We start from the raw sequence: 25,691 nt of genomic DNA on the forward strand, positions 1-25,691 counted from the left end.
GAGCGGTTGAACGCTCGACGCGATCGAGATGTGCAGTGGACCAAGGAAGAAGAGCTCGCGGCCGAGAAGATGACCAGACTAGAAAAGCAAATAGGGAGTCGGCTAAACAACTTTGAGCAAGTTGTGGGAAAGGTGGCCGAGACCGTAAATGTCGACGCCAAGATGTACCCGTCCCACGATCACACATTCACAGAGATCATCATTCAGGTGCCGTTGCCCGATAAGTATAAGCCACTCCCTATTCCGCTATATGATGGAAGGACTGATCCAGATGACCACCTAGAGGTCTACACAGGGCACATGGTCCTTCACGGGTACCCCGAGGAGGTCATGTGCCGGGCATTCAGAAATCATCTTTCTGACTCCGTCAGGAGACAGTTCAGTTCCTTAAAACAAAACTCCATTACTAGTTGGGATGACTTGAAGAATGCCTTCCTGACTCAGTTCATAAGTGTCAAAAAGTACATCACACCCAAGCAAAACCTTTCGAAGGTTTATAGGGACCAAACGAGTCCCTAAAAGATTGGATAGCCTGATTCGGAGAACAGGTGGCCGCCACCGAGGGGATCTTTGACGAGGTGGCTTTGATGGGGGCCCTGTCAAGCTTGAATAAGGGCATCCCGAACAGCACAGACCTTGACCGGAGGCCACCACAGACTTACTAAGAATTCCTGACGAGGGCACATGGATTCATTAATGCGGAAGAGGCCAAAACGGCCTTAAAGAGTAAGGTAATGGTCCCCACCAAAGAAGAAGTAGGACAGTCGAGCCATCAAAACAACGGCAATAAGCGCCGAGGTAATCCTCAGGTGCAAGCAGAGCAAAGGTATAATCCAGCCTCAAACAACAGGGGTAAAAACGCCTCGACAGAGCAAGGGGATACAAAGTGACCTAAGCCACAATGTTTCTGACTGAGCGTCGACCAACCGGCGAAACTCCCCGGAGGCCATGAATTCCTTGACCACTTCCCTCTTCTTTTGTTGGAAGTTGGGAGAGGAAAAGTATGTATCAGCCACCTTAGAGCATCCTTCCTTGAAGCCTTTCTGGAAGCTCTCGTTTTTCTCCCTGTCGATTTTCTCCTCAAAGGATCGGACCTTGGCATTCTCGGCATCCAAGTCCAAGGAGAGCTCGGCCTGAGCAGCGCGCAGAGCTGTAAGCTCCTCCTCAGCAGCCCTCGACGGGGTGCCTTGCTTTAGTAAAGTCTCGAGCTCCACATAATTTAGAAGCATAGCTTCGAGAGTCTGGACAACAAAAAATGAAGGGCATGGTTAAGACATGAAGATCAGCTATGTGAGAATAAAGGTCGAGGAGTGAGCAAGCAAAACATATCGAGACTTGGTGAATCATCGCGACGCGTTGGCGATCTAGAAGGCCCATCTCGGCAAACTTGCCCCAGGAGTCCTGGTGAAAGTGTATGTAGATGGCCTAGATGGGAAGACTGAATCGAGAAGGGAGGTGCAGAGCCTAGTTGAGGTTGTGGTCGATCACATCCGAGACTAGGAATTGGGGGTCATTAATCTTCGACCCCAGCATCACGAGGGGCTTATTAGGTGCAGGAGGAACCTCCAGGTTTGTAGGAACCTCGGCACCCTTCCCCTTGTCTAGACACCGAGATGACCGAGATGATCCCTCGACTGCCGAAGGGCCTTGCGGCTCGTCCGCCCGCGGTCTCTTAGGAGCGAGGGTGATGACAAACCTCGTCCGGTCTGAAACTTCAGTGACACTGGGGGCTGGAGTGGCTTAGGCCATCGGTGACCCGGTGACCTAGAGGAGGCCTCTCCCTTGCTCTTCTTTGACTTGCTGGGGAGAACATAGCTCATTGTGGATGACACGACTGGACAATACAAAAGAAAAAAATCATGTTCGAGATGACTATAGTGAATTAAACTACAAGTCCAGCTTACCGCTCAGAAGATCCGTAAGGGGGGCAACAGGCTCGCGCGGAAGGTCGAGAGTAACTACCAGATCGTACAACCGGCGGTTCTCCAGGATATTGAGAACGGTAGAGCTGCGGCTGGAGTCGAAAAGAGATAAGACCTACTCGACCCTTGCTAGAGCAGCCGAAGAGAGCTTCAGTCGAGTAGAAATTTCACCTACATTAAGTTCAAAGTATGCAAGAGATAGCTCGACGAGTGGAAGAGATACTACGCGGATCCAATAAAATGAAGACCTACAATATTTGCTGAATATTGTCTGCGTTCCTAGGGGACGCTCGCCGTCGAGCGGGTGAGAATTGAAGTTGCCCCTAAGAAAAAATAATTGGGCCTTCCACCCGTGATAGCTGGAGGTCTTATCAATAATAATAGGGGGGGACTGGTGGTTTGGATTTGGAATGGGAGCACAAGTAAAAGAATCCTCTCTGCCCAGGGGAACCCTTAAGGGTATAGCCGTAGAAAAATTCCTTGACATTTATGTCAAGGTTCAAAAATTTTCTCCAAAAAATGATCATGGAGTTTATTGTCACCCAACAATTGGGTGACAGTTACGCGGGAGATATCCTTTGAAGGCCACAAAGGGCCTTAACGAACGGGTGAAAAGGCAGAGTCTGCCCAAAACTATCATTAGAGGTCTGTCACCAAATAAAAATTGGCAGGGGAGTTGTGAACCCTATCATTAGAGGTCGGGATAATCAAATAAAAATTATTTGCGTCAATCCCTGCATCACGGAACGCCTTCATGGCAACCCGAGGCTTTATTTTTGATGGATTGACGTCTGTCACCATACCCGAGATGCCACTGGTCGACACCACCTCGTAACCACGTCCTGCAGCGAGGCCGGCCCGTAGGCCATCGTCCTCATCGTCGAGGAGAATTAGCTCATCCGGCTGAGAGGTCGAGACTGACCCCTCGGCATATTCGTCCACCTAGTAGAGTAGAGAATCCCCGCTTTCGCTCAAAGACATGCTCGATGTCGCAGCTTCTTCAAGGTCATCCTTAACCCTAGAAGTGGAGACCTCTCGACTTCTAACCTGTTTGGGCGGCATGCTCTGAAAGTAAATATAGAAGGGGTCGAGTTAGTGCCTAATGGTCGAGAGGTTAGAAACAAAGTTTGAGAAGAAACAGAAGCATGTTCATATCATAAAGACCCTAGAGTCTGGGATTAACAACACCAAATTCCCATGGACACGGAGATGGGGAAAAACTCATGCAAGGGTCTCCAGAACCCAGAAATGAGCCTGAGGATCCCCAGCAAAAGTAACTGAACCCAAATGGACAATGCCACGTGGACTCAGCCCCAGGTTCACGATCGACAACACCAAGTAAGTGCATTTTTTCTCCTTAACAAGTTACTTTTTGCAGGCATTAGTTCTAGAATCAAGCAGGGGGACCGAAAAAAAAATTTACTAGTTCTTGAGGAGGCTTGAAAACTTGGAGACGGAGGTGAACAACACATGGAGAAAGTACATGGAAGCCGAAGTCAGAGAAGGGAACTTCTAGTGGAAATCCGGCAGAGTAACGGCGGCCTATAAATGAACAGCCATAAAAGTGCTCCGAGGGGGTATATATATACTCGAAGTGGGAGCCCAGAGGTCCAAGGGAAATCCAAAGGACTTCAGATCTTGACCGTTGAATCCGATTCAACTCCATCCAACAGTGAATCCGAAGAGACGCGATCTAACGGTCGGGAAGAGAGCAGGGGATGTGAATTTGATCGAACGGCTGCAACTCATCCCTCGACTGCCATGTGGCACCAGGGTATGGGAGACGTGACTGTTGACATGATCGACAAGACTGCTCCACTGCCCGAGAAACTCACTGTAATGATGGCATTGTACCGACAAGCAGCCGCCACTATCTGCAGGGAAGAAGTTGCCACGTGATACTCTCGACGCTGCATAGCCTGAAACATCGCCACACGGTATTCCAGTCTAGGGGTAATTGTTACACCACAGTCGATGAATCGACCGATCCTTTTACTGACAAGTGCCGAGGTATCCCAGTTGAGAGTCGGTCGCTGACGTAGAAGAAAAGGTCGAACCTACGATGCCCTCAAGACGGCAAGGATTCGTGCAGGAGGATACGTGTCGAGGACTCCACCTGAGTTGTGAGGGTCACGACGTCGAAAGAGCAGCCCGGTCCAATCCAAACTAAATCCAGTCAACTCGAGGGAGGATACACTGTACCAACTGCCAGGGTCAGGTCATAAAATCAAGTAACCGGTAAGGGTGGTTAGCCTGACCTGGAAGCTGAAATCATGGGAACGCAACTGTCAAATCCTAGAATTTAGAGAAAAGAGATTATCTCCTCGAAAAATGTAGAGAATGTATCTCATATGTACAAGGCCTATAAATAGAGGCATGAGAATTCATTAAGTTTTTTACGCACTATACTAATACTCCAGAAGGATTGTAATCAACAAAATATTAATGCATCCACAAGTGGACGCAGACAAAGAATTCTTACCGAACCACTATAAATTTATGTCTCCTTAATCTTTTCATTCAACGATAATCCTTGATTAATCCGTGAGAGATTACTGTGAGTGTTCTCGGAGAGTTAATCTTTAGTTGACTAAAATTAACCATCAACACTTACAATTTTTTCAGTAACTCTCGTGATGCACAAAAAGTTGAAAATATATTTTTACCGATCCCTCAGAGATCTTTCAGTTTTCAGTAAGTTCTTCATGATACCTCATATATTAAACAATAGGAAGAGATTATGTTAGAGCCACGTAACGACCATCCATGATTAGCCAAGAAAAGTTGATTTCAATTAGAGACAAAACTGATGAGCAATTTGTTTGTTAATACTCTCACAATTCAAAGATACAGTAAGCTAATGGATTAGACAAATGAAAAATTGGTGCATAAACTCAACTTGGCTTGAAGAAAAATATTGCAAAACCAAAGATATCCAAAAGTCTTTGTCTTGGGTTAGCATCTGGAGATAGCAAATCAGTTACAAGAACCTCGGCCTGTGAAATTTTGACTTCCGTCCCCTGCACGATGGATCTGGAAATAATGTCTTCACTTTTTAGGAAGTACTGTTTCCTTGAATAATGAAAAGAAATGATTGTCATTAAAATATTCTAAGTGACGTAATTGTTGAAATTTTAGGCTTCATGAAGCATGAATTATCTCAAATTTTCTGAATCTACTGTAGTAATCACTACATAAAAGTAGAGCTCTAAAGATTGTGATCAGGTACAAAATTAGTTTTCGGTAAAAATTACAGAGGAGAATCTCAAAAAGTAAAAGTACAAAATCCTCTAAAACGAAAAAGCAAAATACAAATCTCATAGCTGCCATCTGTTAGCGGGAAACATTTGATGGTCATGGATCATCAATATGTGTCAAGTAAAAAAGGAATTATAGATGAAAATTGTGTAGTGGTTGCTAACATAGCTTAGCGGTAATTCTACACCCGACTCCACTATAAGGTGAAGAATTCGAATTCCCCCACTCCCAAGTTCAAAAAAAGAGATGAAAGTTGTGTACAGGGTTCAACGTTTGTCTGCAAGCAATGCCTACGCTCGACATCACACATGCAATTTGAAGTGGCGTGGCAATGTTTCTGCGAGCAAACAGATAATACCTGAAATAAAACGAAGACATGCTGGCAAATTTTAGCATCCATAGCCTGAAAAGAAAAATAAAACCAGGGAGTAGTCACAGTTTTCTATGATTAGTGGGGTTCTAGACCAATGATTAACCATGTTAACATGGTGGGGATGAGAAGCCCTTTGGAAAATCACATTTCACTAATATAAGGTATCTAACATATTGACATCAGGTATAAGTGAAAGAATAAAAACCAAAAAAGATAAGAAAGAGTAAAGAGAGGATCAGAGGAAAAAGAAAACCTCAACAGATAATTTCGATCGAAAATTTTGAAGACACTAGTTAGTGTGATCCACTCTGATTTCTCAGCTACAGAGACAAAGAGCTTACCTATAAATTACATAAAACTTATGTATCCTCTGAGAAACATCCGATATGGTAAGCCCTGGCAAGATTTGAACTTTGATCCTTCACTGAGGTATTGGGTTGCGTAGATGAAACTTTGAACGCAGAGAACTGCTGGTAAGGGCGATAAATAGGAGGTAACAGTAGACCTAATTGTCGATCCATAGCTAAGAGTCGCCCACATTTACTGGATCAACAACCAAGTGAATGTTAGTAACAACAAAAATATAAGTTAAGACAATTAAAAAAAGGTTGAAAAGTGCGGTCAAAACCTGCAAACTTTGGTGAACAGATTTTGGTAGCTGCAGATCCAATGCTAAGATAAAACAAAAAGAGAGAGTCAAAAGACTTAAGGATATATGAACTAGAGAAATGAAAATGGAGATAAATGCTCAGATTAGGCCAACTTGGTACCAAAAGGGAATATAAAGCTGTTTCAACTTCAACTCCAAGAAAAGATTGCAAAGCCATCACAGCATGTTCCTGCGACAGCAAATTATTAACACTTAGAAAGCTTTGACCACTAGAACTAGTAGAACAAACAAAAATGAAAAAAAAAAAAAAAAACAAAGATATTACCGTAATATGTTTGAAGACATGATAAACTGAAACTCCTCTTGCATGCATATAGCTGCCTCCCTGTTGAAAAGTCAATGAATACAGCACGTTAGAGCAAAGAATGCTCAAGGATAAAGGGTTTATGATAACTGAACAAAAACTATACTCACAGAAAAGAACGTAGAAATGGAAGCTACATTTTAAAGCTGGACTTGCACAATTTACTGGATAGGCAATCTAACTATTCAATTATCTGTTAGACCCTAACTTAGGCTGGTTTATACTAGAAGGGGCAAACGTGGCAGGAAACATAGAATTCGGGGCCAAAGAGTAATTTCTGAAAGTGGCTAGGGGTGTGACGTGGCAAAACATGTTAGAATCAGGGAGTATTTTGTTGGATAGGGTCTGGTAGGGTGGGTTTAGGTCGTATTTGCTGATTTTCTGGTGTTTTGTTGCCGACAGTGGCTTGGAGTCCCGGAGTACTCAAAAACTCCGGAATTATCCCTTTGATTTTCTGTTGTTCTTGTGTAATCTGAGTTTAGTTGGTGTTTGATCAATAAAATCCCTGATTCCATCCATTACTCTCGTTGATTTCTGCTTGTGTGTATGTATTTTGGGGCCGCTTGGCTGAGATTTACCAGGTTCCTAACATTATCCATCAGGGATAAACTACAATGGTTACCTTAACATGAGTTACAAGAATTAATTCTAGTGGCAAAAAACCAAAGCAAAAGATTGAAAATAAGTATGGTTACGCATACTGATAAACAACGATACCTCATCAGGAGAAAAGAATGCTACAGCATCCGGATCAATAGAGCCAGCCGGATGCAAAGATACTATAGCTCTGAAGATGGAAGGAAAGAACAACTCAATTACAGCGGCTTTATCTGGAGCAGCATTTCCAAGAGAAACTGGTTTCATTCTATTTGAAGTATGAAAATTGTGTTCCTTTAGTGCTTCCATCGGATTCTCGTTTGCTGAAGACGGCAGTGAAGAAGCTCTTTTCGACCAGTCCAGCCGTTCATAGGTTACAATTTTCACATTGGGCACTTCTTTTTCCAAGCGCGTTAGAACATCCAAAAGTGTTTTACAATCACTAAGATCCTCTTCACGAGTTTCTCTAACTACTTGCAGGCTACGATGTTTCTTCACATTTGGCTCAGAATCCTGACCATTCAGATCCTCATCAAGGTGGGGAAAAAAACGCCTTTTCTGATCCGTGAAGGCCTTGAGAGCCAATCTTTAAACATCAAAAGAATCAACGAAACTGAAATCAGTTCCCGCTAACCTTTCCCTCCTGTTAAAATACTAGAACTTGTTCGAAAAAGCTCCACTCAGAGCATCATGATCCATGAAAACAAGCAAATTTTTCGGAAAAACTTTTTTTCTCGTTCTTAGGTTAAGTTAACCAGTCAAACATATGATTCTCCTAATAAGTGATAACACACAATGCAATCTATTAGAATATCAATCTTGCAATTCCCAATTTATCAAAGCTCAAACGTTCAACTTTAACACAAACTTGTTGGACAAAGATCTGACTTAGAGCTTAGTCCATGACCAAAAAAAAAAAAAAAAATCGAGTCTTTCAAATTGTAAAGTTTTTCTCTCCTTTCGTCAACTGTTCGGACTTCGGAGCATATAGTTCTTAATATTCTCAATCTATCAAAGCTCACATATTAAACAATAAAATGCGAATAAAAAAATAACCCTAAAGTTGTAGAAACCAACCTGGTCCTATCGACGGCAGAGGCGCCGGCCTGACCGGCCAGTTGGCGCTTCCAAGCGTAGGCGACCACAGCGCCATCGGGGCAAACCAACGGCATATGCAGTCCCCACGAATTGCTCCGCGACCGAAGAGATTCGCTCAGAACTCCAGATTCCTCCAACTGCTTACCTAATCAAAATCATAAAACGGTCGACAAAGCACTCAAATTTCAACTGGAGTTCGACAAGCCGATTCGAGAATCGTGCCCTAAGAAGAGAAAGAGAGACTCTGAGCTTATTGAGTTACCGATTGAGCGGAGGTCTTGGAGATGCTGGCGCATGGAGGCGTCTTCGTTCGGGAACAGCTTGACCGGCTTGTTGCTCTGGTGAGGCTGGGCGGCGACGAAGAGAGCTTCGAGGAGGCGATCGGCGCCGAGCCGGATGTCGGCGATCAGCCGTGCCGCGTGCGACAGCCTGTCCATTGCAAGCGCCACCTGCTTCGGTGGCGCCTCCGCCGTCGACGAACCGCCGGCGGAGTTCGACTGAACGGCGACGTTTTGGATTGCCGCCGTCGCCGCCGGATTTTGCTGCTGTTGCTGCATTGCAATCTCTCGCTCTCTTCTCTCTCTCTCTCTCTCTCTCTCTCTCTCTCTCTGTTTTCCACGACTGCCTCTAAAATCACTCTGGGTCTGTCTGCATATCAAAACGCAGCGTTTTGGCTAAAGCATGTTTATGTTTGCGTTTGGGCTTGGGCTCATGGGCTCTAAAATCATTCTGGGTCTGTCTGCATATCAAAACGCCGTCGCCGGACGTAGCCCTGACCTGTCTCTCGCCCATCTCTTCCCAGACCCAGCCGCCTCTCTCTCGTCTAGCAGCTGGCACCGCTCGTTGCCGCCGCCACCTTCCGATCCACCACGCCGTTGCCGGACTTTCATCTGCCGCACCATCAGAGTATGATTCCTTTCTTCTTGTTTTTTTTTTACGCATAGAATCCCACAAGGCTGAGATTTCAAGCTTATCAAACTAGAGAAATAATTATTCGAGGATTTCAAGCTCGACTTGAAAATTTTTCTTCCGGAATTTTTGGAAATGATTTCCTTGCGCTGTGATTTGTACATGTTTTGTAATTTGTAGGTTAGGTGTTATATATACTTTATTTTAGAACATTTTCATGTAGTTGAATTATATTTGCATCGTTTTGGGATTGTTATGAATTTTGCTCCATTTGTTTTATTGCTTTTGTCATTGTTTCTCTTCCCCCTTTTTGGATAGGGAATTTAAATGAGATAGATGAGTACGTTAGGAAGAATGCATAACGAGTATTGCAATTATCTAATGGAGCTTGGTTTTAGTACATGCTGTCTAGACTGAGTACTTATTGAATCTTACAAATTTCCTTCTTTCTTTCTTTCTTTGGGAAAGCATTTGTCAAGTCTTCAAATTTTAGAACTGTTACTGTAAAATGCTTCCACTTATGTTGCCTCACTGCTTTTTAGATGATAATTTGTTAGTTTCAAATAGCCTGCTTTTACTTCCGAAATATATTGTATATTTAGCAGTTTCTCTTCTTCTTGGATGAATTGAACTTTATAATCAGTATGCTTATTTCTTTTTTTCTCATCAATGAGCAGATATGGATCTTCTTCCATTGGAACAACAAAAAAAAAAGAATTGTGGCTATTTTGGTTCAATATATGGAGATGTTAAATGAAATGACATTTTTATTTATTCTTATGATATTTGTAATTATTAGTAAGAGACGTTTGCGTAGAAATAGATGGGGTGAGAGTTTTTATCGCCGACATCATATACGCCAACTAAATTACCTTCAATTGATAAATGAGAGTGACTTGGCATGTCTTGAAAGCACCCATATGGATAGGATAACATTTGCTATCCTATGTAACTACCTTAGAACCATTGGCAATTTGAGGGGAACAAAAAATATGGATGTTGAAGAATTGGTAGCTATATTCCTACATATATTAGCTCATGATAAAAAAAATAGGATTATGAATTGCCTATTTGCACGCTCGGGTGAAACAATATGTATGACATTGGTGTTGTGATTCATAATAAATATGTATGACATTGTTGTTGTGATTCTTAATAAATATGTATGACATTGTTGTTGTGAGCACATGGATACTGCAAGTATTGGTGGTCCTAGCACACAATCAACTTCAACACCATTAGCATCAGGAAGGAAAAAGAGAAAGAGATCTCAAAGTGGAGATGTATTGGTTGATGCTTTAATTGAGACAGTACAGAAGTTTTCTAATATGTATGCTATGGTTGGTGAGAATATTGGTAGGCTTGCTAATTGCTTTCAATATGAGGCTGATAGTGCTACAAGGAGGATGCAGGTGTTTGATGAAGTGAAGAAGGTAGAAGGACTAACAAATGCACAACTAATATGAATCAGAAAACTTCTTGTCCAAAACCATGACTACACCAACTATTTCTTCACGTTGGATGATGAATTTAAGTTAGATTTTCTTCTGTCTCTTTTGGAATGAGTTAGGTTGAAGCTTTTGGTGCTATATTTACAAACTTGACTATATGGTCCAATATTTAGATCTTTTGATGGCATCTTTGGAACTTTTATATGTGGTCCTAGATTTACAACTTTTAATTTCAGGTTTGGAACCTTATTCGAGGATATGTTCTCATATTTAGAACTTTTGTAAGAACTGTTGAGTATAGAGGATTTTAGCTAACATTTTGAGCCCCCCCCTATTATTTGATAATTTTATGGACTACTTGTTGTGTTGTATTTTATGCTTTTTAAAATATTAGTGCTAATGTTATGGGCTAAATATTTTAAAAATATTTTATACTTTTTAAAATATTAGTGCTAATTGTAATTCATTTAAATATATATATATATGTTTTTTTTAATACACAATATTCTCATGCACAACCAAACACATTAATGTAATATTCTTGGGAATTTGAAAAAAGATTCATGTATGGAACCAAACACAGTAATGTATTATTTCTAGGAATCATATTACCTCTCATCACTTTCCTAGGAATATGATTCCTACTGATTACTGTGTACCAAATGCCCCCTTAGTATAACTTAACCGCTCTTGTTTTCTTCCCCAACCTTCCGGCGAGAAGCGCGTACGAGCTTTCTCTGTTTGGTTGCGTAGAAAATTTACATGAGGAAAGAAAAAGCATCTAATAACACTCTCTGTGGGTGCCTATTTCTCCCTCTTACCTATCTCCAGCTCCGTTTTGACTGCACAGAAAAGAATTTGTTGCTTTTAGCCTTTCATAATCACCGAAAAAAGCTCTGGTTTATACTGTTTATACGTGATTATTTTGCGAAGTTAGTACAGCTTATTTGATGGTTTACGAGCATTTTGGTTTGGGAATTGTAATTATCGCTTGATTTTTTTGCTTTAGTTTGTAGGGTATATGGCGCCTTCGAAGGCTTCCAAGAAGCAGCAGAAGCGAGGAGTTGATTTCAAAGTAATGAACTAACGAATAAGCTCAGATTTATATACTTTATTTTGTTAAGCTATATAGAGAGTTGATTCATGTATTTTGATTTATGGCAGAAAATAAAGCGAAAGATTGGCAGGAAATTGCCGCCTCCTAAGAATGCTACAAATACTGAAATTAAGTCCAAAGGTATTGATAACTGGAGTCTGTATTTTCTTCTCTCTTTTTTTTTCACTATCTAGTTATTTGGGAGAATTTGATGATAGGAATTGTGTTTTCTTGTCATGATTGATAATAGTCGGAGAACTAGGAAGACGAATTTTCTTGGTTTGTTTATTTCTGTTCGATATGAATGAGGCGTTCTGGTTTTTATGTTTTGAAGTGTAGAAATTTCGTAGTGAAATCGGAATGTTAATTCGGATTTGATATTGGTTTATGTGCAGCAATAATTCTTCCTGAGCAGAGTGTGGCATCAGAGAAGGCTGGACTAGCAGTGAACAAGAAAGGTTTGACTTTGAAGGAACTTCTTCAGCAAACATCACATCACAATGCGAAAGTTCGTAAAGGTATTTTATTCTTTTGTTTTAAATGTTGTAGCAATTGGTATAGTTAATGGTATTTTGTGAAGCTATGCTCCTTTTGTAAGTTTAGGAAATAAGAGTGTCTTCCTAGGCAATTTATAAAAAAAGAGAGTGATTTGACCAGGAAGGTTTCAAAAAACCGAAGCAACGTAGAATGCTCTTTCAAAATCTTACTTTCTGTTCAGCAGCCAAAAAAATCATAAGAGAAAACTTTTTGATACGTACTGGTGTTGGTGTGCCACTTCAGGGGCAAATACTCCTGTTTTTATGGCAACACTTCCTGCATTTTAATGCTATAAAACAGTTGCTAATTTTTTTTTTCATCTTCAAAAGACGCTTACATTGCTAATCATCTTCCCTATGCATTCTATGTGGAGGAGTTACTGCAATGCTCTTATCCTTGGTTTTTTCTTTTTTATTTTCTAGAGTTTTAGCTTCCACACACACACACACACACACATACATATATATATATATATATATTTCATTCCTGTTTGTTTCTTTGAAGATGCATTGGTGGGTATTCGGGGTTTGTTACTTAAACATCCAGCAGAGCTGACCTTGCACAAGTATGCCGTTATTGAAAAACTACGTGAACGTATTGGTGATGATGATAAAGTGGTTAGGGAGACTCTATATCAACTTTTTAAGTCAGTGATTTTCCCCGACTGTAAAGAGGTAAGTTTTTTGTTCTCCTGGTATAAGTGCCAATATATATAGATAGGAAATAAAAATTTGTTGAAATCAAAACCAGTACAATAAGAAAGAACAATGAGTCCTCCCCATCACCAAAACAAGAACAAATTGACCCGCAAAACATGAAATTTATAAATGCATGCTTCTGTATTGGTACTGAAAAGTATTCCTCCTATCACACATTTTCGACATTATCCACCCTTTATTTTCTAAATTTACTATCTTTAATCATCATTGGTTTATTTTGATTATGATATGCAGTCTTGCTTCAATTGTCCAGGATAATCTAGGGGTTTTCATCTCCTTGTTGACGGCCTACATTTTTAGTGCAATGACGCATTTAGCAATTGAAGTTAGGTTGATGGCTTTTAAATTTTTTGACCTTGTTGTCCAGTACTATCCAAATTCCTTTTTTCTGTACGCTGAAAAGGTATTTCATATTCTATTTCTACTTATTTCCTTTCAAAATTTTTGAAATTTTGTTGGAATTGACATGTTCTGCTTATCGTATTACATTTGTTGTTTTCTTGAAATATTATCTTGTTTATGTCTGAAACATTTTTAATCGGTTGGTTTGTCTGCAGATTCTTCAAAACTATGAGGATATTTTGCGGAAGAACAAGTTCTATTTACAGGAAAAGGGGAAGCTCAAGACTGCTCTTTTTGGGTTGGTGCGCTGCTTGTCGCTGTTGCCATGTGATAGGAGAGAAGCTGACGTGTGTGAAAAAGTACCTCATGTCTCTATTTCTTTCCTATCATTTGGTTTATACAATTTTACATTATAGTTTTTGTGGCAGTTATTCCGTCATTATACTAGGCTTTTGAGGCATGTGAATTGAGTTTTACTTTTGTTTTCTGGACGTCCTTGAAACTGTCAGTTGTAATTTACTCAGAACTTGCCTAGTTATGCACTTGTAGATTTGATCATTAGAAATTGTTAATATTGTGTATCAAATTTATTAATTCTGAAAATCTTAAACGACTGCGTTTTATGTTAGGAACTAATTGAATAATTATTGTGCTGTCTTATGACAGGATCCTTTTTAGTCTCCTTACTGGCTATATAAATTTAGAATTACGCATGTTTACAATTTCTTCACTTATTAAGGACTTCATGTCATATGTTCTTTTGTGATTTATGTCGTCCGCCCAAATTTTTTGTCCACTTTCCTCTTTGGGTGTCCCAAAGTATGTCCACTTTAGCACATAAATGTCCGGAAATTCTGTAACTTACTATCCATTTCAATTGTCATTTAAAAAGATTTTTTTCAGTTTTGTATGGTATGAATTATGACAACCTTACAGGTGGATTTATAGCTCAATTTCATATATTGAATCTTTTTTTTTCTCTAGGTTTGTTATTACTGTTTTTTGTTGCTTGAATGAAAATTTCTCAATTGATTACCTTGGAAAATTCTACTCTGATGGAGATGGACTAATAATTTTTGGGATGGAGTATTTAAAGGTTTGCTCAAATTTTTGGCCTTTTTTTGTGCTTCTTTCTCATTGCTTTCTTTTAATAGAAGGATGCCGGACAAAGAGTGTTGCATGCCTTTGAGCCTGATTTGCCTACAGAATCTGATGGTATGTTAAAGCTCTTGTACCTTTCGTGGATGGTGCTACTTTATGTTTTATTTCTATTTGAGTTAGCACTTGGCTTGTTAAAGCACCTGATTTTATGGAAGTCTTTCAGCTTCTGTATATTCTGACAGATAATGTCCTCACTAGTAATACGTGCAGTCTATTTTATATCCTCTTTGTGTTAGGGTGTACTTCCTAGTTTAATTGCCTTGTATGTTTTAGTTTCCGAAGTCTTTTATGTTTGTCTTTGTAGGGTATGCTGTCATCATCCCGAAAGTTAAAGAGCTTGTTCCAGTTTTAGTAAATTGTTTTGAAGAATTTATTCCTGGGGTTCAGGCTGTTCCATCTCTTGATGCTCAATCATTTGATTGTATGCTATGTTTACTACAGAGCATAGATCGTTCAATCCGGTTCTTTCTTCATTTTACTGGTGTGGGTAATTTAGAATCAGAGCCTTCTCCTGGAGGGCTTGATGCGGACGTATGGACCAAAACTATCTCCACTCTCTCCAAAGTCTTATTAAAGAAGTTACTAGTCCTGTTTCCCCTTAATTCCATCTGTCAGGTTTCAGAGAAGGTAAATATTGATTTTTTAACATTATCACTCTTTCTCCCGAGACACCTTTTGGTTTGTGCGTGTGTGTGTTGAGTTGGTTTGTGTGTGTTGGGGGGGGGGGGGCGCTGGGGACTCTTTTTTTTTTTTTTCAGTCATGCAGGGTTTGGATGTTCTTTATTGACTACTCTTGCAATTAGATAAAAATTAATTGTTTTTCCTTTTTTTGATTGGCAGGGTGATGAAAGATATTTTACCTTGAATATTGCAATTGCAGAAATATTTTTGCACTTGAGCGAATGGACCCTGCTTCCGACTGTTTCATTGGAAACATTTTTAGAATTTATTGAAAGTGCGCTGTTTGGAAAGGTCTATATTTTGTACCACTGTATCCTACACTTAGTTTCAATGAACAAGCTGGTTTCTCATTGATTACTGTTGAGCTGTATTTGCTGTGGAAATTGGATGACAAAATAGATAGGATTTTATTTTTAAGTGAAACCTATTCTTTATTTTGACTAGAAAAATTCTTGCACTTGAATATTAATGTTATTATTTCTTTTGGGTGAAAGGTCGGGAGACGATCCTACTACTTTTTGGGTTTTAACGATCTGATTGTGGTATTTGGCAGATCTGTGGTGGCAATCCTGGTAAAGCAGTCAAGGAGAAACATTTACTTACACTTCTTCCTTTTATTCCAAAACTTGTTTCACTAGCAGCAGGTGAATGGAAGCCTCGGCTTCTTCAGGTTTGAAATGTAGCTTGAGCATTTTTTTTTTAAATCCACAAAATCTTGTTTGTATATCTCTTTTAATAAAAATGTCTATTTTCTTCACTTTGATGTTGAGCTCGAGGTACATGTCAAAGCTAATATAGTAGCATTATCATGTTTCATGACTTCAGGCATTCACTAAGGCATTCATGGATTGCAATCCAGAGTCGGCGCTTAAATTAGCTTGCCTTTCAACAATTGAGGAAATGCTAATTCCTGTGAGCATTACATTGCCTTCTACATGTAGTCTCTCTGTAGAAAAAAATAAAAAATCAGTTAGGTTTTGATGCCAAAAATGACATTTTTCTCTTATCAACAAAATTTTCATGCAAATCATAGAGGGAAGACATGATGTTCTCAGGGACAAGAGTTCCAGAAATTCTGGACCATCAGATTGCTTGGATAAGAGAGCTTCCCGTGTTACTGATGCAGCTAGGTGATAAACACCAGTCTTCTTCTCAGGTAATTTTTGTTATCTTATTAACAGTTCTAGGCTGCGCAATAAGGCAAAAAGATGATGAATTTGGGCAGTGTAAATGAGTTAAGTAGAGATCTTTAGGGAATCATGTGTCCGAGTCTTGGCCTTTTTCTGCTTTACATTTGACTTTCCTCTGAAAATTTGCATTTATTTTTTTGCAGGCTGTGTTGCGCCTTCTTCTAAAAGTTGGACAATGTGCTTTATTGAACCCTTCCCTTGCATGGGAATATGATAACATGCAATACTCGCTGAAAGATTTTGTCAGCACATGTCTAGATGATGGTAATCGCTACTTTGTTTGAAATGTTTAACATTTTTATTTTTTTATTTTTTAAAGTTAATGGAATCAGAAAAGGAGGTGGGTGAAGAAACTACTAGGTTTCTTATCATACCTTTCTCTCTCTTGCAGGAAATATATGCTACGGCCCCTTTGTAAAGCTTCCCAGTGATTGTCAAGAACTCTCTCTCTGTTGCATTTATTACTTCTCTTTTCTGGATTCGCCATTGTTGAAGTCAATATCTTCTTGTTGCCTGTGTAAGTACTATATGTTCTTTGTGAATGTTGGCAAATTTAATTTTTCATGCCAGTTGTCATTTATTGTCTTCAACTTGCTTGATGCTTCTTGCTAACTCTCTGTTTGAGCTACCTTGTGACTGAGTGCAAGTATCTGTTTGTGTCTAAGAGCTTGTTTGGTAAGAGTGAAAGTCAAAGGAGAGAATGGGGATTAATGGAAGGATTTTGGATCTAGGGAAAGGAGGAAATGGATTGGATGAGGGATTTCAAATCCTTCAAAGAATCTCAATTTTGATCTCTCCGTACTCTCTCCCATTATAGAGATTAGGGAGAGAATCTAACCAAACACAATTAAAGAAAGGTCCTCTCCATTTTCCACAGCTAGATTGTATACCTTTCTGTCTTTTCTATTTTATTTCCCTCTCACCAAACAAAGTCTTAAAGTTTGGATGTACATGCTTTTCACTGAAGGATAATTTTTGGCAAGCTCAAGAGTGTGGAAATAGTAATTGGACATCGACTTTAATGTTACATATCAGCAAAATAAGGTGTTCTGAGATTTTACTTACAAAATAGAGCATGGTACCAAGGATGTTCTTTTTTTCTGCTTTCCCATATGTTATGAAATGTTCCTCAAGTGGACTTAATAGAAAGTTTTTGTCGCTCCCCACCTGTTACCAACTTTCTCACATGATATTGCAGGTTCTGATCTGGAACCACCAAAATTATTGCGAATCCTAGAGGTTCTAAATTCAGTGTACAAAGCTGGGCGAATTCAGATTGCAGACCATATTAGTTTCTTCACCACTTTGCTCTCACGTTTTAGAGTTTTTCCTGGTATCTCTTATCAGAACTATTCTGTGGCCGATACATGTTTGTTTCTTTTTTTGGTGCCTGTCAAATTTTTGTGTTTCCATGTGTAAGTTCAATTGTCTATTGTGAGTGGCTTGTCTGTAATTAACAGAAGGTTGGAAAATTCATTTACCATATTCATGGGTATTTAATTTATGCATGACATACTGCTTGTTAAATAATCACTAATATTAAGATAATCACTACAAAGTACAAACTGCTTGTTTCTCATACCACATTACGTCCAGTCGTTGAGACAATTTTACATCTGCAGATAATATTTTTCCTGTTACGGAGAATGATGCCAAGATCTCAAATCGCGGGACGTTTAAATCAGTTATTAGCATTGTTTGCTCATACATATCACAGATGGGTGATAATTCTCTTGTTTTCCAGATTCTAGAGAATGTAGTACTTGAGCAGATAGTAAGTTTCATATGATATCTTATGTTATTTTCCTTGGTTTTCTTAATTCAGCTAACATAGTTTATTTTCCAATTTAACAAATCTTTATTCATACCACTTTTTACTGCGCTTTTAACTTCTCCGTAACTATTTATTAGTTCCCCAGAATTTCCTTGGAACGCGAAGTCCCTGACAATATTGTTCATTTATATCTCAGACATTAAGGCCTCCTTTAGACAACGTCTGTGCTCTTCTCCGATTGCTAGCTACACTGGACTCAAAACCCACAAGACTTAACGAAGAGAGTATAACATCTCTAGGGAATTTGCTCTCTGGATATCTGATTGATATTGCACTTGTAAGTATCTCTTGTGCTTAAGCAAACTTACTTTGTTTTTTTCTTTTTTAATGCACAATTTTCTTTTCTTAATATGCTCTGTTTTGATTGTATTTGTACTTCATCCTGTAGTGTGTGTGGAGTAGGCATCTCATTTTCAAAGTTTAGATTAGATTTGTTTGGAACTCTGCTAGTAATATGCTATGCTACTCTTAAACTCAGGGCTTGTGATGTGACGCTGTACTGCATTTATTGTTAATTACGTTCCTTTCCGAAGTAGTGAATGACTTTGGTTTTGTTGCATTTATTGGTCCCTGCCATAGTTTTCAATGACTTTCTAATATTCTGCTTTTTAATGTAGTGTATTCCCAAAGACGGTGATGAGAATTCAATTTGTTCAAGAACATGGCATTACTATCTCATTCCTTGCTTCGTGCTGTTCGATAAAAGTCACAGGCTACTGCAGCTCGTCCTCCAAGCCTTGGGGTCGTTGATAACTCGATTTAGTTCTTTGTCTCCTCATGATCAGAATCAAAATGCGAAAGACTGTTCAAGTACAATTGATGCTGCTGTCTCTGTTCTACTTTCAATGCACAAGGACGTAAAAATTCTGCGGATTATTTCTTCATTCAAGGAAGATGTTCACGATATTTTTCGGAAAATAGTTTGTTTACAGGTATGATTTTGCACTTTCAAGCTTAGCTTAACCTCTTCAATTGGTTTGAGCTTTGAACTTTGAAGTCATCTCGGATGATATACCAGAAGCAAGTCTGTTAACGTCATTTCTTCTACTTTGTTAATGCAGTCCTCGGAAGAAATCAGACTGAACCTCGAGGAAAAGCATAAAGTGCAATGCTCAGTTGATAAACTAAAGGTTGTAACAAGTTCATTGGACAAGATGCTGCTGACGACCTGAGAGAATGTACTAGGGCCGTAAGAAATCACCCCGAACCCGGCCGAGCCGAGCCGACCCTACCCAAAAATCACGGGTTTCTAATTTTTTATTTAATTTTCGGTTTAAATTATACCTAACCCGCACTGCGCGGGTAGGGGCGCGGGGTGGAGTTACATGAACCCGAGGTAACCCTACCGGGCCGAACATGTTCAAAGTAGGTAAAACAATGTTCAACACTTCAAATTCATACTTTCATAAGTTTATGGACTTTATGCTTTTAAACTGTTAACTTATTTATATTTTGGATTCACGATTTGTGTAAAAAATGCTTGTATGTCATAGTTGTTGAATTAGGACATTCTTTATTTATATTGAAAGTGTTTGATTTTAAAGTGAGTGTTTTAATTGTTCACGTTGCATTTAGACCCCTATTAAAGGAAAAACATATTCTGTTTGATAATGATTTCTTATGTAACAAGCACAGATTAATTAACCAAAAAGTGATCATGTGGTCCTTGAGATCACTCTTGCTTTATGCATATTGTGATATGAGTTATTAGTCTTTATATTTTATTATGCCGCAATTTTGTTGTGTAATTATTTACTACAATAGTATTTGCATATATCATTTATTGCTCATTTACTACAATAGTAGTTTATCATTTATTTGCATATAAGAGCCTCTTAGATTAAAATTGATGAAGTCATAGATTAAAATTGGTTTTCACCAACCCGAGTAACCGGACCCTACCCGAGGTCACCCGAAAGGTTGCGGGTTTGTAGACTTAAGAGAGTGTCGCGGCCCAAAATTTTCTCAACCCGCACTAGTCGGGTAGGCTCAATTTTTCGGCTCAACCTTACCCTATCCGGCCGATTTACACCCCTAGAATGTACATTGCAAGTAGCTTGTATTTTTATTGTGGCATCGCCTAACTAGAGCCGAGGATAGTAGTAGTTGGGGACGAGCATACGTTTTGGTTGCCATAAGTTTGGAGGACTTTGCATGTATTTGCTGATTGAGTTTATGTGGCCACCATTTTGGAGGGTTATCATTGTGCGGCAAGGCATGTCTCTGTATGTATCCGCTTCACGTCACGACAGACCAAAGGAAAAGAGTCGTAAAATGTCTAGCTTGATTTAGCGTTTTCGGGAGATGCCGTGGCTACTTTACGTCGCTTGTACTTCATGAGTTTTTGTATAGCTCGCTACTTATTTATTTAGTTGTTTGTTCTTTGACGGGAAAGATGTAGGGTTGTTCTTTTATATTTTTAAGTTAAGATAACTTAAGTGATGATTTTGAGTTGAGTTTGAGTTATAACTTGAGTTGAAGTTATAATTTGAGTTTGTATTTGGATGTGCACATTTGAGTTATGATTTGAATTGAGAATTTTTTTGAGTTTGTGTTTGGGTGAGTCAAAACTTAAATTTGTATTTAGATAGTATTTTAATAAAAACTCAATTGTGATGAAAATTTTTAATAAAGTATATGGGTGGAGTTTTATTCGTCTTTTCGTTGTGAATGCATAGAAAAAAATCATCTCAATCAGAATTCAAACGAAAAGGTTATCACATTTTTAAGAATAGAAAAAATATTGTTCATTAACTTGAGTTCGAGTTTATAAACTCGAGTTGAAGAGGAAACTTGAACTCGAGTTTAGCCTCAAACTTGAGTTCAAACTCGAATTCAAACTTGAGTTCAAACTCAATTACAAAATAACAAAAACTTAAATAAAGTTGTAACTCGAGTTCAAATTTTTTTTGAGTTTTGTTACAAAAGAACAACCCCATGAGTTTTTTTGAGTTTTGGTTGAGTAGCTTTGTAAAATGATCATTTAAGCTTCGTTCATTTTATCAATTTGAGTTTTTAATTTTAATTTATTACAATTAAATTTTTTTACAAAAAGTCACATTTAATTTTTTTACTACAATAAAAAACTCTCATATAAAATCACATCTCAACTCGAATCTGCGAACTGAACGATACTTTAATATTAAGATTGAGTCACATTTTGGAACCGTTTTCTCATAATGATTTGAAGAAAATGAACTCTCTCACCAAAGAGACAAGGAGCGCTTATAGAAGGTATATTCAAATCATGATCATTTATTTTAATGTTTGAATCTCAAATTTTTTGTTAAGAGAAAAATATTGTAGCAGAATCAATGGTAATATTGATAAATATCCGTTGAAAGTGGATGAGTCAGGATTTTTATCATTTACTCTTGATTCATAACATTTTTAGTCAAATAACTACACTAACAAAATGGGATAAAAATTCAGACTCGTGCACTTTCAAGGATAAATTCTTCATCTTTTCCAAAATCAATGATTTTAATATATGAAACAAATGGGTCTAAGATGATTATCGAAGTCAGGCCCCAATAAACATAACGACTTTAACGTTGTTGAAATACATATTAAGGTACTAAAAGGATAATATTAAGGAATTTTCTTATCATAAATAACAAGGAATTTTGAAATTCTGTTTCTTGACGACTACTCATGTGGACCAATCAAAATAAATTTAAGAGATTTTTCTTGATTGACTATTTTCCTATGAATAGAAAAATTAAGGGGTTGTTTGGTTGGTGAATTTGTATCCCGATTCGAATCATGGTTCGTTACAATATTTTCTCTTACAAAAAATACACATAAATCGAAAATTATTCTAATATCATAATTCTAATCCATTAACCAAACGTCTCTTAAGAATTGTATTTTATTCTTTATACTCACACAAAAATATATGATATTCTTTGCTATTTGCTAATTTCAGCATTGCAGTGTCTTGCAAGTATACTCTTGGTATCTCACGGACCTCAAAACAAACAGTAGAGAATGATGGAGATTGAAGATGAGATAATCTTGATAAAAACATTTTAAAAGTGTATAGGTTAAAATTTTTACTTTCTTATTAATTTATAATATTTTTAATTAAATAATTATACTAATAAAAATATATTTATCAATAATAAAGAGTAAAAATTTAAATTTATGCACCCTCAAAAAAAATTATCTATTTTTTTCTGAAAGATGTGAAGAATCATCAGTCACACAGGGAGACGTCAACAAAATGGCGGGAAAGCATTTCAAAACACAGGCCCAATGGAGATAGGACAGGGAAACCCGTGAGCAGTCGTGACATACATGAAGGCGCGAAGGCTGTTACAAAGTAAAAAAAAAAAACCAAATTTGCAAAAATCATTTTGGCGCCAAATGAAAAATGATAACAAATTCAGAAAAGTCGAATCAGAAACGGAAGAAAGAATCTCTCTCTCTCTGTCTCTCTCCAGAATTTGCCAAGAAAAAGAAACTCTCTCTCTCTCTCTCTCTATCAGTACGGAAGAAATTTCTGTTTCGATGCACCAGAAAATCGTCTTGTAGATTACTGATTCAATACTCCGGTTTCATTATAAATCTCATTTTGAAGCTTTTGGGTTATGGAATTGGAAGAAGAATACTATAGCAGCACAAAAATGCAGTCCAAAATCAGCACATTCTTCAAATCCTCCTCTTCTTTTGCCGCCATTGAATCGCCGGAGCCGCCGCCGATTACCGGAGAAGAAGACGAACTGGACGTTTGGGAGAAGAAACAGCATCAGTTTTGGAACACGTACAGTCGCAGAAGTCGAAACCCTAGCAGGTAATTTCTTATGCAAGGACTTTTGAGAATTTCAGCTTTTTATTTTTTTATGCTTATTGTGTTTCTAATTATATAAATTTTCCTATTATTTGGTAAAAGCGTTGAAAAAGATAAAACGGAAAATAGCCAATTGGTGAAGAAAACTGTTTTGAATGATCACTTTTCGAAGCCAGAATCTTCGATTTTGGGAAGACCAGTGGTGAAGAACAAGAAAAGGAGTTACGCTCAATTCCATTTGGAATTAGGCCAGTCTGATTTTCTTCTCCACACTTGTACCAAATGTGGGGTTAAGTATACTCCCGGGGCTAAAGAAGATGAGAAGGCTCACAAGGCTTTTCATAAGGATTTTACCCATGGAATTCAATTTAAGGTACGAGTAGTGGAATTTTTCTTGTGAAATGTACTTGTGTTGTGTTGATTTGGTTCTTGATTTGTTCAAGTTTGAACTCAATTTTTGCAGGCTTGGTCTAACGAGAGGGTTGTTCATATGCCCACCATGGAAAGCGGTCGGATTGTTATGGTGTTGGATAGTGACTCCCTTGTTCACAAAAACAAGGTTAGGAAAGTGAATTTCACTTATCAAACAAAAAGGAAAATACTTGATTATTTCTCGAGTTGTTAAAAAATTGTTATTTATCATTATTGGTGTTGCAATCACCACACATGACAGTCTATTAAAATTTCTATTAAAATTGTTACATGATAGTGTGGGACCAATGTTTGCACTTTTTAACATGTGCGAGTTTTATTTTATCACATATGTGGTGATAGAATACCTACGGTGAATTCTTGATGAATGGCAATGATTTTATTTTGAATGAGACAATATTGCTTGCAGGTTGGGGAAGTTGTGAAGATGATGGAGGTTGAGCTCGGAAGTGGATGGATTTTCCATAAGCTGTGCAAGGTGATATAGGCTCTACTTTTTATTTGATTAATTTTGAATCTTTTATGTCAATGTATTGTGGATTATTTTCTCCATGTATTTTAACTTACATGTAAGCTAATTCTGTTTTACTGTCCCATGTGTTCATTACTTATTCATGGATCAATGTGAATATATCTTGAAGATAAGAAATGCTGATGAAATAGCTCGGTGAAATTCATGATGATGTGCTTGACTTCTCCCTGGACACTTTTATTTTATTTTTTCTTTTAAAGAATTCTTTGGTGATTTGTTTGCCGAATTTAAACTCATGTCACAGTACTTCAAAGTTTTGAATGAATCGGACAATTCAGTGAGCTCCAATTGCCTCTATGAAATACTAGCTTCACATTTTTACATTGTTTCTCGGCATCACTTGGAACTTGCAGGTGTTTCTGTTCATTTTATCCCAAAGAGTTGCTGGCTGCCTAGTTGCTGAACCAATAGAGAAGGCATTCAAAGTTCTCTCAATTTCAACAGAGAAAAGCACTGATGCAACTAACACAAAAGAAGAAACAGATAGACCGACAACTCTCCAATTTGGTGATTTTAGTTTTCAGAGGGAGGTTGTGAAAAAAGCTCCTTCTGATATCAATACTAAACATTCAGATAAGGATCTCAGGGGCACAATTCTTTGTGAGAAGGAAGCAGTGCCTGCAGTCTGTGGTATTAGAGCCATTTGGGTGTCTCCTGCAAATAGAAGAAAACACATAGCCACCTATTTACTAGATGCAGTGAGGTAACCCCATCAACTTTTTAATTCTCTTTTTTGTTAGTGAACCGGAAAGTGGCTGGACTAAGGTACATAATACTCAAGTGATATTATGATTTTATACCATGTATTTTAAGTCTACTAGAAAAGCAATCCTTTTATTTTAGATGTTTTTGAAACTATACCTTTAAATTTTTAATCCATATTATATTTGTACCTTTTCTAGGTCAAAGAAGAATTTACTCTTTGTAGCTTATATTAAAACTTATAATGAAACACTGATTGACAAATTACCCTTTGCAACTTAGCTTGAAAATGTTATCTCTAACTTTTTCTTTGTTTCTTTAAGTATTACACATGAATCAGTCTTTGTCACAAGATCATCTATCCTGCAAATCTTAAATTTGTCAGTTTCTAAGGTTGATCAACTATTAGTTCTATGAAAGTACAAAATTGACAGAAATTTGAAATTCAAAAGTATACTCTTGAGAACATTCAAAATGTAGGGTAAGTCATTATTCTTTTTTTTTTTTAATATATAAACTCAAAATGCAAAGTATCCTGTGATGTGTCAAAGGTGACCAATTTTGCATATCTCAATCGCTTTTTTGTTTGAATTCTCTGTTTTGTTGTCTCTCCTTCCATCACAGGAAAAGCTTCTGCTTGGGAGTTGTCCTTGAGCGCTCTCAATTGGCATTTTCTCAACCCACTTTGGCTGGAAAGGCATTGGCATCAAATTACATTGGTGCTGGATCTTTCTTGGTTTATAAGTCCAACAATTTAAGCTCAGCTGACTCGTAATAAGTTGGAGAACGTAGTTCACTCACTTTACTATATATATTTATTATTGCTTTTTTTTTTCAACCGCTCTACTAATCATATTTTCTTCCCTCTCTCTGCCCTATATATATATATATATATTTGTCATGATAAGTGGACAAAGTTTTTTTTTTTTTGGTAGAATACCAAATTAAAAAGCCTTACAAGTATTGCATTTTCTTGGGATTTTTTTCGTCTAGTTTTGATTACGATATAATCTTACAGTCAAAGAAAGGCAGCATTATAATTCATATCATACAGTTAACCTTACACCAAATTCTTCTGGGAAAAATTATCC

At 37.9% G+C, this 25,691-nt stretch overlaps 3 protein-coding genes across 7 annotated transcripts; 2 read left to right on the plus strand and 1 right to left on the minus strand.

Annotated features, from left to right (window-relative positions):
- Nucleotides 1-5,078: 5,078 nt before the first annotated feature.
- On the minus strand, nucleotides 5,079-8,822 carry LOC21385804 (mediator of RNA polymerase II transcription subunit 27). 2 transcript variants are annotated; one of them, XM_024173982.1, is made up of 8 exons: nucleotides 8,485-8,822; nucleotides 8,202-8,367; nucleotides 7,245-7,710; nucleotides 6,489-6,548; nucleotides 6,324-6,392; nucleotides 6,182-6,225; nucleotides 5,895-6,096; nucleotides 5,079-5,583 (listed from the first exon to the last, which is right to left on the minus strand). In XM_024173982.1, the coding sequence occupies exons 1-7, from the start codon at nucleotides 8,777-8,779 to the stop codon at nucleotides 5,913-5,915; spliced, it is 1,284 nt and encodes a 427-aa protein (XP_024029750.1). In that variant the 5' UTR covers nucleotides 8,780-8,822; the 3' UTR covers nucleotides 5,079-5,583; nucleotides 5,895-5,912. The 2 variants fall into 2 exon arrangements, with proteins under 2 accessions (XP_024029750.1, XP_024029749.1); XM_024173981.1 differs by having other exon boundaries at nucleotides 5,083-5,538.
- Nucleotides 8,823-9,068: 246 nt separating this feature from the next.
- On the plus strand, nucleotides 9,069-19,525 carry LOC21385805. Of its 4 annotated transcripts, XM_024173979.1 has the most exons (21): nucleotides 9,097-9,128; nucleotides 10,492-10,564; nucleotides 11,592-11,657; nucleotides 11,747-11,819; nucleotides 12,074-12,196; nucleotides 12,720-12,889; nucleotides 13,188-13,337; nucleotides 13,492-13,578; nucleotides 14,431-14,491; nucleotides 14,742-15,064; nucleotides 15,278-15,409; nucleotides 15,672-15,788; nucleotides 15,944-16,030; nucleotides 16,152-16,274; nucleotides 16,452-16,572; nucleotides 16,700-16,825; nucleotides 17,507-17,641; nucleotides 17,931-18,082; nucleotides 18,279-18,419; nucleotides 18,760-19,074; nucleotides 19,204-19,525. In XM_024173979.1, the coding sequence occupies exons 2-21, from the start codon at nucleotides 10,538-10,540 to the stop codon at nucleotides 19,312-19,314; spliced, it is 2,640 nt and encodes an 879-aa protein (XP_024029747.1). In that variant the 5' UTR covers nucleotides 9,097-9,128; nucleotides 10,492-10,537; the 3' UTR covers nucleotides 19,315-19,525. The 4 variants fall into 4 exon arrangements, with proteins under 4 accessions (XP_024029744.1, XP_024029747.1, XP_024029746.1 ...); XM_024173976.1 differs by lacking the exon at nucleotides 10,492-10,564 and having other exon boundaries at nucleotides 9,069-9,128; nucleotides 13,492-13,635; XM_024173978.1 differs by lacking the exon at nucleotides 10,492-10,564 and having other exon boundaries at nucleotides 9,110-9,128; nucleotides 11,599-11,657; nucleotides 13,492-13,635.
- A 3,060-nt stretch (nucleotides 19,526-22,585) lies between these two features.
- On the plus strand, nucleotides 22,586-25,436 carry LOC21385806 (protein CHROMOSOME TRANSMISSION FIDELITY 7). The gene is made up of 6 exons (XM_010110887.2): nucleotides 22,586-22,937; nucleotides 23,037-23,307; nucleotides 23,398-23,493; nucleotides 23,776-23,844; nucleotides 24,252-24,601; nucleotides 25,225-25,436. Exons 1-6 carry the CDS (start codon nucleotides 22,735-22,737, stop codon nucleotides 25,373-25,375), a joined length of 1,140 nt encoding a protein of 379 aa, XP_010109189.2. The 5' UTR covers nucleotides 22,586-22,734; the 3' UTR covers nucleotides 25,376-25,436.
- Nucleotides 25,437-25,691: the final 255 nt, after the last annotated feature.

Source organism: Morus notabilis, unplaced genomic scaffold, assembly GCF_000414095.1.
Source record: "Morus notabilis unplaced genomic scaffold, ASM41409v2 Scaffold768, whole genome shotgun sequence".
Lineage (NCBI taxonomy): Eukaryota > Viridiplantae > Streptophyta > Magnoliopsida > Rosales > Moraceae > Morus > Morus notabilis.

Excerpts from the sequence above, each read along its gene's own strand:
- LOC21385806 (XM_010110887.2), top strand. The coding sequence starts at position 22,735 with ATGGAATTGGAAGAAGAATACTATAGCAGCACAAAAATGCAGTCCAAA. Across the intron at positions 22,938-23,036 it reads AGAAGTCGAAACCCTAGCAG|CGTTGAAAAAGATAAAACGG; the intron begins GTAATTTCTTAT and ends ATTTGGTAAAAG. Across the intron at positions 23,308-23,397 it reads CCCATGGAATTCAATTTAAG|GCTTGGTCTAACGAGAGGGT; the intron begins GTACGAGTAGTG and ends CAATTTTTGCAG.
- LOC21385804 (XM_024173982.1), bottom strand. The coding sequence starts at position 8,779 with ATGCAGCAACAGCAGCAAAATCCGGCGGCGACGGCGGCAATCCAAAAC. Across the intron at positions 7,711-8,201 it reads TCTGCCGTCGATAGGACCAG|ATTGGCTCTCAAGGCCTTCA; the intron begins GTTGGTTTCTAC and ends TGATGTTTAAAG. Across the intron at positions 6,549-7,244 it reads CATTCTTTTCTCCTGATGAG|GGAGGCAGCTATATGCATGC; the intron begins GTATCGTTGTTT and ends ACTTTTCAACAG.
- LOC21385805 (XM_024173976.1), top strand. The coding sequence starts at position 11,604 with ATGGCGCCTTCGAAGGCTTCCAAGAAGCAGCAGAAGCGAGGAGTTGAT. Across the intron at positions 11,658-11,746 it reads AGCGAGGAGTTGATTTCAAA|AAAATAAAGCGAAAGATTGG; the intron begins GTAATGAACTAA and ends GATTTATGGCAG. Across the intron at positions 13,338-13,491 it reads TTTTTCTGTACGCTGAAAAG|ATTCTTCAAAACTATGAGGA; the intron begins GTATTTCATATT and ends GTTTGTCTGCAG.